At 40.0% G+C, this 14,164-nt stretch overlaps 1 protein-coding gene across 1 annotated transcript in view; it reads right to left on the bottom strand.

Moving 5' to 3' along the window:
* Window positions 1-14,164, bottom strand: part of EXOC4 (exocyst complex component 4) — an 805,586-nt gene that overhangs the window by 58,313 nt on the left and 733,109 nt on the right. Inside the window, exons 15-16 of the mRNA XM_027538961.1 lie at window positions 12,119-12,260; window positions 2,985-3,163 (exon numbers count right to left, since the gene is read on the bottom strand). Of these exons, the coding sequence (XP_027394762.1) occupies window positions 2,985-3,163; window positions 12,119-12,260 (321 nt within the window). The remainder of the gene's footprint in view (window positions 1-2,984; window positions 3,164-12,118; window positions 12,261-14,164) is intronic.

A 14,164-nucleotide genomic window follows, 5' to 3' on the forward strand; every position in this document is an offset into this window, starting at 1 on the left:
TCATGTCCGACTCTGTGCGACCCCATAGACGGCAGCCCACCAGGCTCCCCTGTCCCTGGGATTCTCCAGGCAAGAACACTGGAGTGGGTTGCCATTTCCTTCTCCAATGCATGAAAGTGAAAAAATAAAGTGAAGTCGCTAAGTCATATCTGACTCCTAGTGACCCCATGGACTGCAGCCCACCAGGCTCCTCTGTCCCTGGGATTTTCCAGGCAAGAGTACTGGAGTGGGGTGCCATTGCCTTCTCCGGAAGAGTATATGCTAGAATTTTTTAAATTACTGCGTAAAACTTCTGTTTTTCCTGTTGAACTATTTTAAAGCAGAGAACACCATATATAAATACTATCATCTGTTTAGCCTCCTTTTCCTCCTACAAAACAGGTAGGGGTTGTACTTTTGGCTCAGAAGTTGATTGGGAACCTATGTAAATAAAAATAAATCAATAAGAAATTGGACTCTTGGCATTAATGTTAAGATACCTCAACGCTGACAATGGGGTATATTTCTAAAGGAGTAATGGGAGAGAACATAACTCGAAACAAAGTGGAAGGAAAAGCAGATCACACATGAACTGCTGAGTTCCCACAGGACTCCTGTGTAGTTTTTCAGGGGTCTCATTGAGTGAGTTGTTCTCACCGCCAAAGGACTGTCTTAAGGTCTGTGAAATTTGACAAATTGCTGGTTAGGATGTCAGCAAACTAAGAGATCCCATTTCAGGTTATCTTAGGCAATGAAGTTGAGGAATGTTGGTTCAGAACAACCCGAGGAACATGTGGGTTACCATTTTTAGAAGTTAGATTTCAATTCGAAATGCTTGGAACTAAGTAAACCTCTCTTCCTCCTTCTTCTCTTATTCTTACAAAGTTGGACTCTGGCAAGATATTTTCTCAGAAATCTCAAGTTAGTCTGACTAGTCGAGAATAGTCTACTATTTTTGTCTCAGGGTGCAACTTCAGGTTCAAAGGCTTCTTCTGTCTTCAAAGCAAGTTTTCCCTTGATTAGGATACATGTAGGAAAAGGACAGGAGAAGGCAACATCTCTTGCTTCAGCTGCTGCTGCTGCTGCTGCTAAGTCACTCCAGTTGTGCCCGACTCTTAGGGACTCCATGGACTGCAGCCTACCAGGCTCCTCCGTCCATGGGATTTTCCAGGCAAGAGTTCTGGAGTGGGGTGCCACTGCCTTCTCCATTGCTTCAGCTACACTCACCCAATGTGGCTTCAAGATGACAAATTAGCTACTCTTATAAGGTGAAGTAAAAAGCTTTTCACTCAAAGGGAAAGAAACACACACATGGATTTTACATTTAAAGCTAGACAATTTATGAGAAAAATCTCTGTTGGTTCTTTTGCTATGATGCCCTTGAGCCCATAACTTCAGGCAGAATTTTGTTCTGCAGTGGTTTAATGTGGTCTGCCCTAAGCATAGACTATGAGGTGATGCACTGGTTATAGAGAATAAAAAACAGATTACAGAAATAAATGTATATAATAATTAAGCATGATAAATTATAATAATAAACCAGTTAAAAGTTGGTCTGCTTTGTATTATCACTATACTCCAGGAATTTTAAACAGTATCTGTGATTAAATACACCCCTTAAAAAAATAATAAAATATTTCTCCTTGCCACACCAAGAAGACTGAGACCACTGTCACCTCCTCCACTTGGGAAATTCAATAATATGCCCTTGAATTTAGAAAGTGATATGACAGGGGATAGCTAGCTCTTTTTAAGTAGGAAATTTCCAATTTATGATTTTTTTTTTTAGTTAAAATCTCTTCTGTGTCAGAGGATTATACCTCTATTGTTTCCCAGAAGGATTAGATGTCAAGAAATGTCTGGTCCAAATGAGAGGAAAACTCTGGGATGTGAATGGTGACATGTGGGACTTGGAAGAGCCAGTGTCAAAAGCCAGACGGGAATTCTGTGTGGTCAGGAGAGTGATTCTTAGATGAGTCCTAGACTGTTAAGACAGACAGTATGACTGCAGTCCCCAGTACACAGAGCCACGGGGCTGACGAACCTTTTTCATCACTTATACATTCTGGCTAAAGTCTTTCCGGAACATTCCCTTTCAGAACACATCTTCATCACTATGACATAATTTAATGAGAAAATAGGATTTTGTTTTGGCGGGGGGTGGTTTCTGCATTTGCTAGAAGCAAGACATGGTCATGCATTGACACTTTCTTTCTATCTTCAGGCTGCCACAATCCTTTGCAGTAAGTACCTTCTTGTTTTAAGTTACACTGGCTGAATTCTGTGAGACACCATAGATACTTTTGGCCCCGGGGTCTATGTACAAACCAACCGAAACAAGAAAAAAGCGGATATGACTGGAAGTCTTAAAAAAGGGTCCTTTGGAGGAATCCATCACGCAAATGATTTGGCTGGCCGCTCACTTTTTTGAATGTTGAAGGCAAACACCTTTGGGTAGTACTGCTGTCCACACCCTTCCTTGCTTCCTTGCCTCTGAAGGCATTTATGGATGCAGACTTCTCAGAGCTGCTGTTCATCAGTGGTTTCTGTTTTCTCTTCAGACAAAAATTCATTCTCTGAAAGAAAACGTCCCCTTCCAGGGATAATTTTAGCCAATGAGGGGATCTCTCAGGGTTTTCTTCTTCTTGCGTGTGTTTCTTTTTCCTTTATGAGCTCTTCTTGAGTTAATTTGTGGTCCACTCCACACACTTACCCAGCTCTCATGAGTGGTGTGTCAAGGAGGCAGCCGGGCTGCCATCTGCCTCGTCTTGGATTAAATCTCCTCGTCAAGAAAGAGCAGATGGCAGCCACACTGTTGCCTACCTAGCCATACACAGAGAGGCTAGGTATTGCTGCTTTAATCCAAAAAGCAAAAAACACACAAACAAAAAAAAAATCAAAAACTTTTTACTACAAGTTTTGAGCTTCAGTAATAGAGAAAAAAATCAGGAAAACCTTCACCCTTCTTTCCTCCCAAACTCTCCGGGACAGGGGCAGGGTCTGACCTTCAAATATGTACTGGAACTTGTGCTGCTGGAGGCTGGCACTCATGGCTTCTTCAATGGCACTGATATCTTTGTTGAGCTTCACCACCAGTGGGTCATAGTCCATACTTTCCACATTTGCGACAATGGCGTAGTTCCCCTCCTTCGCAAGAGGGATGAGATAGTGGAAACAGTGGACCCTGGAAGAGAGAGAGATGGGGAAAGAAGTTGGTAATGATTCTTCCTGATGAAAACAACCCTCTTCTTGTGACAGAGCACCCAAATATTTAAGACAGCAGTGGCCCTTTAAATTTTTATGTACCCCTCGCCTCCAAAGTATTGGAGTTTCAGCCTCAGCATCATTCCTTCCAATGAACACCCAGGACTGGCCACCCACACGTACAGGTATTTACTAAAAACAAATATACAACCACCCCATCCCTCCCCCATCCACTGGCAGGTATAGATCAAACAGGTTTGTTCTGTAAGTTTATTGATTGTTTTCTGTGCTCCATCTGATCTTGACAGGAAAGGTTCACTGGAAGTAGACAGGATGATAATCCAGAGTAGGGATTCTGTCACGCCTAGACCTGGCATCAGGTAATGAGAATATGCCTAAACAAATGGCCACAGCCTTGAACATCATCCCTAATATTGCAACCACAGGCTTAATCATCATCTTGGTGACAGACAATTTACAAACAGTAAATTCACCTTTCTAGTGTACAGTTTTATGAGTTTTGACAAATGCAACCAGTTGTATAAGCATCACCATAATCAAATTATAGAACAATTCTGTCACTTCCAGAACTCCATTGTGCCACCCTGAAGTCAACCTCTACTTATACCTCAAGGCTCTTGCAACTACAAATCTATTTTCTGTCCCCACAGTTTTGTCTCTTCTGGAAAGCCATATATATGCAATTGTATAGCATGTAGCCTTTGAGGTTTAGTGTCTTTCAGTCTGCCTCAAACATCTGAGATTTATCCATGTTGCTGTCCATTCCTTGTTATTGCAGCATGGCCTCCTGCCTATGAATGTGCCATGATTTAGCCATCACCAGCTGACATCAGGGTTGTTTCTTGTTTGCAGTGATTATGAATTAATCGGCTTCACGTATAGGTTTTTGTGTAAATATAATTTTCTCTTTTTCTTGGGTAAATATCTAGAAGTGGGATTGCTGCATCATATGGTAAGTGTACATTTAATTTTGTAAGAAACCACCAAATTGTTTTCCAAAGGAGCTGTGCCACTTTGCTTTCCTACTAGCAATGTAGGAAAGAGTTCCAGTCGCTCCGCATTCTCACCAGCACTTTTTGTTGTTAGTTTTTTTTTTTTTTTAAATAAAAACTTAAGCTTTGTGAAGGTATAACTGGCATTAAATGATTATAAGATATTTAGTGTACATCATGGCAACTTGATATATGTATACACTGTGAAAGGATTCCCTTCATCTAGATAATTAATACATCCATCACGTCACATATTTATCCTTTCTTTTTTAAAAAAGTGAGAACACTTAAGTACTACCCTGTCAGCAAATTTCAATTATACAGTACAGTGTTATCAAGTATAGTCATCCTGGTTTACATTAGATCCTCAGACCTTATTTATCTTACAGCTGAGATTTGTAGCCTTTTACCAACCACTTCCTATTTCTCTCATCCTCTAGCCACCACTTTTCTGCTCTGTTTCTGTGATTTCCTAAAAAAAAGATTTGACATATAAGTGATGCCATGCAGTAGTTGTCTTTCTGTGTCTAGTTTATTTCTTCTCAAGTGTTGTCAGTTAAAAAAAAATTTTTTTTTAATTCATTTTAATAGATGTACAGTGGTGTCTCACTGGGGCTTTAATTTGCATTTTACTAGTTACTAATGATGTTGGACACATTTTCATATGTTTATTTGCCATCCATACATCTTTGTATTCTTATCACTTGCCTAAATTTTTGTTGAGCTGTTTAGTTTCTTATTATTAAGTATTGAGGGTTTTTTATATAGGCTGAAAAGAAAGTGTTAGTCACTCAGTTGTGTCTGACTCTTTGTGACCCCATGAACTGTAGCCCACCAGGCTCCTCTGTCCCTGGGGTTCTCCAGGCAAGAATACTGGAGTGGGTTGCCACTCCCTTCTCCAGACCCAGGGATTGAACCTGAGTTTCCAGCATTGCAGGCAGATTTTTTTACTGTCTGAGCCACCAGGGTAGCAAGTTATCAGACATGCGTTTTGTAAATATTTCTTCCCAATTTTTGGCTTGTCTTTTCATCTTAACAATGTCTTTCAAAGAATGGTTTTAAATTTTGATGAAGTTCAATTTAATAATTTTTTTCTTTTATGGCTGGTACTCTAGGGGTTAGCTTTAAGAAAACTTTGCCCAAAGTTACAAAGATTTCTTCCTATATTTTCTTCTAGGATTTTTACAGTTTGAAGTTTTTACACTTAGATGTATGATCCATTTAAAAGGAAGTTTTGCATAGGATGTGCTATATTTTTATAATCTGTTCGGTTAAGGAAATCCAAATATCTTGGCTGTCAGTGTGTTTTTATGATAGGTGATCACTTTAACAGTTACTAAAAACTAAAGATTAATTTTGCCAGTAAAAACTCTTTCTGACATTCATAAGCTTGAAGTGTATGGTTTTGATCAGGATACCAGTAACTGCACCAGTTACAGTCCTTCCAGAATGAGACATTTTTGATAAAATGAAAATTGAACAACCCTGGAGTGGGATTCATGCCTGGGGAAACTGACTGCTATTTCACAGTTGAAATTTAAACTAAGTAACTCTTAGTTGAAAATAAAATCAAGTCATCAACGCTAAAATACTTTTACAGTAAACTATAGACATTAACACCTCAGACAATGAGGCTTCTCAGGTCTGTCAGCCGTAAAGAGTCCGCCTGCCAGTGCAGGAGACCTGGAGTCCATCCCTGGGTTGACAAGATCTCCCAGAGAAGGAAATGGCAACCCACTCCAGTATTCTTGCTGGGAAAATCCCATGGACAGAGGAGACTGGCAGGGTATGGTCCATGGGGTTGAAAAGAGTCGGACACGATTGAGTGACTGAGCACGCATGCATGCCTCAGGCAACGGGAAGACCATGTGCAATGGCATGAGGGTGTGAATGGAGGACAGTTTTAAGGACTGACCAGAGGTTCCTTTCAGTACATAGAGATGACATGACAGAGGCATGAAGTGAGCTTGGGGAGGTGGTCAGGGACCAGGTCGTCATAAGATTAAGGTCATCTCAACAGGATTTTAAGAGGTGAAATGATATAATCAGATATGAGTTTTTGCAAGATGATTCGGCACAGTATAAAGAGTAAATTGATGGTAGAGAATGATAGAAACTAGAAGTAGAGACTGCTTAGGAAATTACTATGAATTGGAGGTGTTTATGAGATACTGGACTTCCCTGGTAGCTCAGACAGTAAAGAACCTGCCTACAATGCAGGAGACTCGGGTTCAATTCCTTGGTCGGGAAGATCCCTTGGGGAAGGGCATGGCAACCCACTCCAGTATTCTGGCCTGGAAAAGCCCATAGACAGAAGAGCATGGCAGGCTACAGTCCGTGGGGTCGCAAAGAGTCAGACACGACTGAGCGACTAACACTTTCATGAGATACTGAAGTGAATGGCAGACAGGAGAGAGAAAAACTATTTTAAGGCAATAGCTTCCTCTCCCCAAATGATCAGAGATGAAAAAGAACTTAAAATAGTCATTGGCAAACATCAAGTTCAGAAAAAGTGGGTTTTTTCCTTTGGAATTCTGGCATGTTGTTGCTGACCTTAACATGACTTTGGCATTAATATTTTTTCTGCAAATATTGCTGATTACACAGCAGGATGGTTGGTTTTCAGAAAGTGCATGCTTAGGATCCCAACAGAGACAGGCAGTTACTGCTGAATCCACTTAGAACCCTCCTGATGGTGAGAGAAATCAGCTGATAAAGGTGACATTCTTAGCATCTGAGACTGAAATGGCAACTTAATTATCCTCTTCTAAAGTCCAGAAAGGGGAGAAAACCAAAAACCAAAAAACCTCAACCATTTTTAATGGTCTCACCACGTCTTTCATCTCTTGGGGTTGTCACATGCCTTATGCTTCAAACTGTATAAAAAAAGCACTGCTTGGTGGTTAAATGTGACCTACAGGGACACAGGTAATATGTCATATGTCTTTCAAAACAGAATCTACTGGCTTTGACAGCACTTTTTGGTTTGAACTATAACAATGTTCAAGAAAAAGATGGGCTATGGATGTAAAAATATTTGGGGGAATAAGACAAATTTTTGGTGTCTGAAGTTCTAGACTTCTTGCTAGCTTTCGCCATTAAATGCGCTGCGCCCCGCCTCCTTTTTCTGTTTGTTCTGGCTTCTTGGGTAAAAGTGCCAGAGAATGCCAAACCAGCCACTTCTTCATCGTACCAGCTCCAGGACCACAGGTCCTAAGCTGATTCTCCTTTACAACTGGATGGGAACAAAACTAACCTTAGCTGATTATGATGACAAGGACGATGTCGGGCCATGCAGTCTTTGTACCTCTTAAGTATAGGGTTGGCCAAAAAGTTTCGTTTGGGTTTTTCCGTAACAGCTTATAGAAAAACCCAAATGAATTTTTTGGCCAATCCAATCCATATGGTGGACTGTGAGTTTCAAACTAGTTCACTGTCTTTGATGAGTAGCATGTTTTGTTTGGGGAACCTGCACTTGTTTTATCTGGGTTTGATTTCAAACCAGCTAAATCTCCAGAGTCACTGAAGTTTTTACTGAACACTTACTATACAACAGGACTGTTACAGGTTCTAGAGCCAGAGCAATGATGAGGCACACCTGATTCCTGCCTCCCAGGTGCTAAACGTTTCTTCCACAGTCACCCACTGTGGGCACCCATAGCCCTTAGCCGTCTCCTCTATTGTAGCACTGGACTACTACAGTAACGATTTACTTGGGGTTCTCCTTATTCATTTTCTATCATTAACTGTACAAACAAATGAAATCTTGTTACTGTGACAAGGAATGAATAAAGTATGTCAACATCCACTATCTGAGCCGTACATGGAGCGCTCTGTCTAGTTTTTTGTACCATACTTAAGAAGAAGCAAAGACAATCTGGAGCACATTCATAGGAAAGCAACCTGAATGCTGAAACCATGTTAAAAGAAGATACAAGAAAATTTAATTTGGAAAAAATAAACATATTTAGTGTTTTCATTTACAGTTAAGTAAAGATAATTCTGCATCCGGGACTCTAAAACTCAGTCTTTTTTTTGTAATTTAGTCTTAAAATGATCCTTTTTCTATTTTTAAATTAATGAGGAAGGAGATATGGCAATAGATGTTACAGCACTGAATGGTTTCTTGTAAAGTTAATTATTAAATAATGACTAAAATATGCTTAACATTATTAAAAATACTATTGCCAGGATGTACAAAAATTTTAAAAAGCAGGTTAGAGGTTAAGGATTAAAATGATCTTACTCAAATGCCTTGAAAATATCACACTATAAATTAACTACACTACAAGCTGATAATTCCAAATGAAGAACACATCGTGTACCTACGCAATCAATAACATAAATTCTAGGAGCTGTGAGAGTAATTAATTTGATGGTTTTCTGCACAACCCAGGTAACAGAGGCATCAGGGTATTACTGTTTCTTTTTTTCCTCATCAGTTGCATTTATCTATTCACAGAAAGTAATGTCTCTGCTTTTGAATATGCTACCTAGGTTGGTCATAACTTTCCTTCCAAGGAGTAAGCGTCTTTTAATTTCATGGCTGCAGTCACCATCTGCAGTGATTTGAGAGCCCAGAAAAATAAAGTCTGACACTGTTTTCACTGTTTCTCCATCTATTTCCCATGACGTGATGGGACTGGATGCCATGATCTTCGTTTTCTGAATGTTGAGCTTTGAGCCAACTTTTTCACTCTCCACTTTCACCTTCATCAAGAGGCTTTTGAGTTCCTCTTCACTTTCTGCCATAAGGGTGGTGTCATCTGCATATCTGAGGTTATTGATATTTCTCCCGGCAATCTTGATTCCAGCTTGTGTTTCTTCCAGTCCAGCGTTTCTCACGATATACTCTGCATAGAAGTTAAATAAACCGGGTGACAATATACAGCCTTGACGTACTCCTTTGCCTATTGAGAACCAGTCTGTTGTTCCATGTCCAGTTCCAACTGTTGCTTCCTGACCTGCATACAAAATTCTCAAGAGGCAGATCAGGTGGTCTGGTATTCCCATCTCTTGAAGAATTTTCCACAGTTTGTTGTGATCCACACAGTCAAAGGCTTTGGCATAGTCAATAAAGCAGAAATAGATGTTTTTCTGGAACTCTCTTGCTTTTTCCATGATCCAGCAGATGTTGGCAATTTGATCTCTGGTTCCTCTGCCTTTTCTAAAATCAGCTTGAACATCAGGAAGTTCACGGTTCACATATTGCTGAAGCCTGGCTTGGAGAATTTTGAGCATTACTTTACTAGCGTGTGAGATGAGACATTACTTTGCCAATAAAGGTTCGTCTAGTCAAGGCTATGGTTTTTCCTGTGGTCACGTATGGATGTGAGAGTTGGACTGTGAAGAAGGCTGAGCACCGAAGAATTGATGCTTTTGAACTGTGGTGTTGGAGAAGACTCTTGAGAGTCCCTTGGACTGCAAGGAGATCCAACCAGTCCATTCTAGAGGAGATCAGCTTTACCCTTCCTTTCAGTCCTCTCATCCTCTTGTTCACTGAGTTATAGTCATACTGGGATCTTCTCTGTTCTTCAAATCTGCCACCTCAGGATCTTGTGAGTGCCCCTCCCTCTGCCCGAAACTCTTTTCCATAAGGTCTTTGTACAGATGACTCCTTCTTAGTACCTTGTCACAATTTCCCTGACCACTTTATATAAAACATAAAATTACCTAACCCCGCTCTCTAGTAAACCTCAGCCATTCTCTGCACTGTCCAGTATGATAATGCTAGCTACACATGGCTACTGTGCAGCTGAAATGAGACTAGTCCAAATTTTGATGTGCTATAAGATATCATAGATTTCAAAGGTGTAGGATGAAAAATGTAAACTATCTCATTAATAATTTGTATGTGAATTCCAAATTAAAATGATAATATTTTGGACATACTGGGTTGGATAAAATATGATACATTAAGATCATGTGTTTCTATTTTTTTAAAGGTAACTATTAGAATATTTAAATTATTTGTGTGGTCTTGTCTAGTCACAGCTATGGTTTTTCCAGTAGTCGTGTATGGATGTGAGAGTTGGATTATAAAGAAAGCTGAGTGCCAAATAATTGATGCTTTTGAACTGTGGTGTTGGAGAAGACTCTTGAGAGTCCCTTGGACTGCAAGGAGATCCAACCAGTCCATTCTGAAGGAGATCAGTCCTGGGTGTTCATTGGAAGGACTGATGTTAAAGCTGAAACTCCAATACTTTGGCCACCTGATGCAAAGAACTGACTCATTTGAAAAGACCCTGATACTGGGAAAGATTGAAGGGGACGACAGAGGATGAGATAGTTGGATGGCATCACTAACTCAATGGACATGAGTTTGGGTAAACTCCAGGAGTTGGTGATGGACAGGGAGTCCTGGCGTGCTGCGGTCCATGGGGTTGCAAAGAGTTGTACACGACTGAGTGACTGAACTGAACTGAACTGATGTGGTTCATATGTGTAGCTTACTTTATATTTCTATTTGATAGCACCATTTAATTCCATTCTGCTATTGTTTTTTTTTTTTAGTTACACTAATCTGAAATTTTCCTTTGTATTTATTCATTGGCTGTTTACCCAATAAGAATGTAGCTCTATGAGAGCAGAGACCTTGAGTGTTGTTTTCATTGCTGTTACCCAATTCTTAGAACACTCAATAAATATTTAATTGAATGAATAAATAAGTGATTGGAGACTTCCTAGTCTTTTCTTCCTAGCATTTCCATAGGTGTAATACTAGAGTCTCGACAGATAATAGATAATAAACTAATCATAGTATTCTACACTTCAGGGGAGGAAACAAGAGCCCAGCAATATCACATCTTAGAAACTATTTTCTTGAATTATGATTGAACTTAATTCCTTCAATTGGGTTTTAAGTTCTTAAAGGAAGATATCATAGATCTTTCATCTGTACACTCCTTTCTTGATTAACAGAATACCATAATAAAAATACCGATGGCAATAAAGTCACCATAGTTGAAAAGCTACCATATAGTGAGCACTTACTCTGTGGCAGGCATTGAACTTTTTATTTCATTTAAAAAGTCCCTGCAGATGGTGATTGCAGCCATGAAATTAAAAGACACTTACTCCTTGGAAGGAAAGTTATGATCAACCTAGATAGCATATTCAAAAGCAGAGATATTACTTTGCCAACAAAGGTCCATCTAGTCAAGGCTATCGTTTTTCCAGTGGTCATGTATGGATGTAGGAGTTGGACTGTGAAGAAAGCTGAGTGCCAAAGAATTGATGCTTTTGAACTGTGGTGTTGGAGAAGACTCTCAAGAGTCCTTGGACTGCAAGGAGATCCAACCAGTCCATCCTAAAGGAGATCAGTCCTGGGTGTTCATTGGAAGGACTGATGCTGAGGCTGAAACTCCAATACTTTGGCCACCTCATGTGAAGAGTTGACTCATTGGAAAAAGACCCTGATGCTGGGAGGGATTGGGGGCAGGAGGAGAAGGGGACAACAGAGGATGAGATGTCTGGATGGCACCACCAACTTGATGGACGTGAGTTTGAGTGAACTCCAGGAGCTCGTGATGGACAGGGAGGCCTGGTGTGCTGCAATTCATGGGGTCGCAAAGAGTCGGACACGACTGAGCGACTGAACTGAACTGAAGTTAGAAATTATTGTCTTTATTTTTAAAAGGAGGAAACTGAATTAGTCAAGTTAATTAAGTTACTTAAGATAGCCTATCCAACCCATATAGATATTCTGATCCACAGCATTTCTGATGTCATGGGCCATGCAAACTCCAAACCACCATATTCACAATACATCATGTACTTAAAAACTAACAGTGACTGAATAACACTAAATATCACTTTTAGTATCAAAAAAAGAACAACATCCATAATAAGAACAAAAATGGATGATGACATGACCCACAGTGCATTTAAATCACGAAGTCTTGTACTTGAAGAAGTCATACCTGACTTCCAGGTGTAGGACCAGCAAGCAGCGGTCAGCCATATCCTGGAAAGACTTGGCAAGTTCGCTCAGAGTCTGCATAATCTGCTCTGACACTGGAGGGAGATCAACGTTCACAGGGTTATCTTGAGCAGGAGACAGATCTGCAGAAAGAGGTGAGGACAAAACACCCATCGTTTCATTAGACGCCTACAGAGAGATTTTGAAATGACATACGATTTTGTTGTTCATCATGTTGTTTTTATCAATTTGGCTAATGCTAGCGTTGGCAGCCTCAGACATTCAAGACATGATAGACTATTTCTGTATTTGATTAAACACAGAAGCCCAGCGGATTGTCTTGCATCAATTCACAGAATGATAGAAACAGAAACTCAGATTTGGAAGTGAATTTAGTCATCTGGCCCAACCATGTGGTCTATGCTTGTGTTATTTGTACATCTGCAAGTGGCTGTTCAGCTCCTGGTTGCACACCCAGGAGCATTTGGTTGTATACAAATGTTGGTGACAGGAAGGGTAGCTAGGCTAGGTGTGTGTACTCAGTTGTGTTTGACTCTCTTGGACTGTAGCCCGCTGGGCTCCTCTGTCCATGGAATTTTTCAAGAGAGAATACTGCAGTGGGTTTCCATTTCCATTTCCCAATCCAGCGATCAAACTTAGGGATCAAGATGCTTCTCCTGAATCTTCTGTGCTGGCAGACAGATTCTTTACCCTGTGCCACCTGGGAAGCCCTTGTGAAAGGAAACTCAATACCTTTTGTGACAACCGATTCCATCTAAGAAAGACATGACCATCTTATGTCAATCTGTATCTGTTGTCATTGACTTCTAATCATGGGCTCTGGTTCTACCAACTTAACAATCATTCTTACAAGTGTCAGTATTTCAAATACTAAACATCTCTCTTCTGTCTTCCTTGAGCTCTTCTCTTTTTTGGGCTAAATATTCCCAGATTTTCAACTATTCTTCAAATAATACAACTGAGCCATTTTATAATTCTCATAGTTCACCAACAAAAACATTCCAATTGTCTATTTCCCTTGAAATGTGGGACTCAGAACCAAACATAATAAATACTACAGAGTGGGCTGACCTGTCTAGAGAGAATGATCAACTCTCAAGTTCTAGAAGCCATGCTCCTTGTGTGAAGCCTAAAATCTCCTAGGGTGGGGGGCCAGAAGTAGTGTGCTGCGTTTTCCTTTAACTCATATCGAGTTTACTTACATCAGCTAAAATTCATAAAAAGGTCTTTTTGGAAAATCTGATAAACCTAACTTCTCTCACTCTCCCAAGTAACTGATAAAACATTTAACAGCATTTGGTATTTTTCACCAGCAAAATACTAAACAAAAATGTGAGCTGTTATTTCCTTATGTCTAGACTTCTGTCATGTAAACAGTTCCCCACAGTTTCTCAAACGTCACCAATAATAATTTGGCAATTTCATTCAAAAGTTCTTTGAGTTCTCTAGAGCCTCAAAAGCTGGCCTTGAGTCCAGTTTCTGTTACTTACTTACTTACTGTGACCAAGAGCTAAGGACTTAAATTCTGTCCGCCTCAGTTTCTTCTGTAAAAGGGGCATCTGTACCTACAGAATGTTGTTGGGAACTTTGAATAGTTTCCAGTTGTTGGGAGTATTGAATGGGTTAATGTAGATTAAATATTAATACTTAGGACAATAGCACAGAAAACTTACTCAATATTAATATAAATAATAAACACAAGCAATATTAATTTTAATATTAAGAATTATCCTGTAGCATGTGGTTTCCCCAGACTAAGAGTTCTAAGCTTAATTATGGCAACAAGGTACTTAAAAGATAAAGCCATCCACCTTGAGGTTCAATTTCCATTGATCAGTATCTTCTGTTTTTCCATGTGAAAACTCTCTTCCTCAGAGGATGAAACGTTTGGAAGAAGAGCTCCCTGGCCTTAGGGGACACGGGATTTGGCGAGGCACGCTGACTAACTTGGAAGGCGTCTGCCTTGCAGAGCAGGGCGTCAACACCTGTCGTGGAAGGTGTACCTGCAGTTGTGCGCTTGAGTGCT

This window comes from Bos indicus x Bos taurus, chromosome 4 (assembly GCF_003369695.1).
Source record: "Bos indicus x Bos taurus breed Angus x Brahman F1 hybrid chromosome 4, Bos_hybrid_MaternalHap_v2.0, whole genome shotgun sequence".
NCBI lineage: Eukaryota > Metazoa > Chordata > Mammalia > Artiodactyla > Bovidae > Bos > Bos indicus x Bos taurus.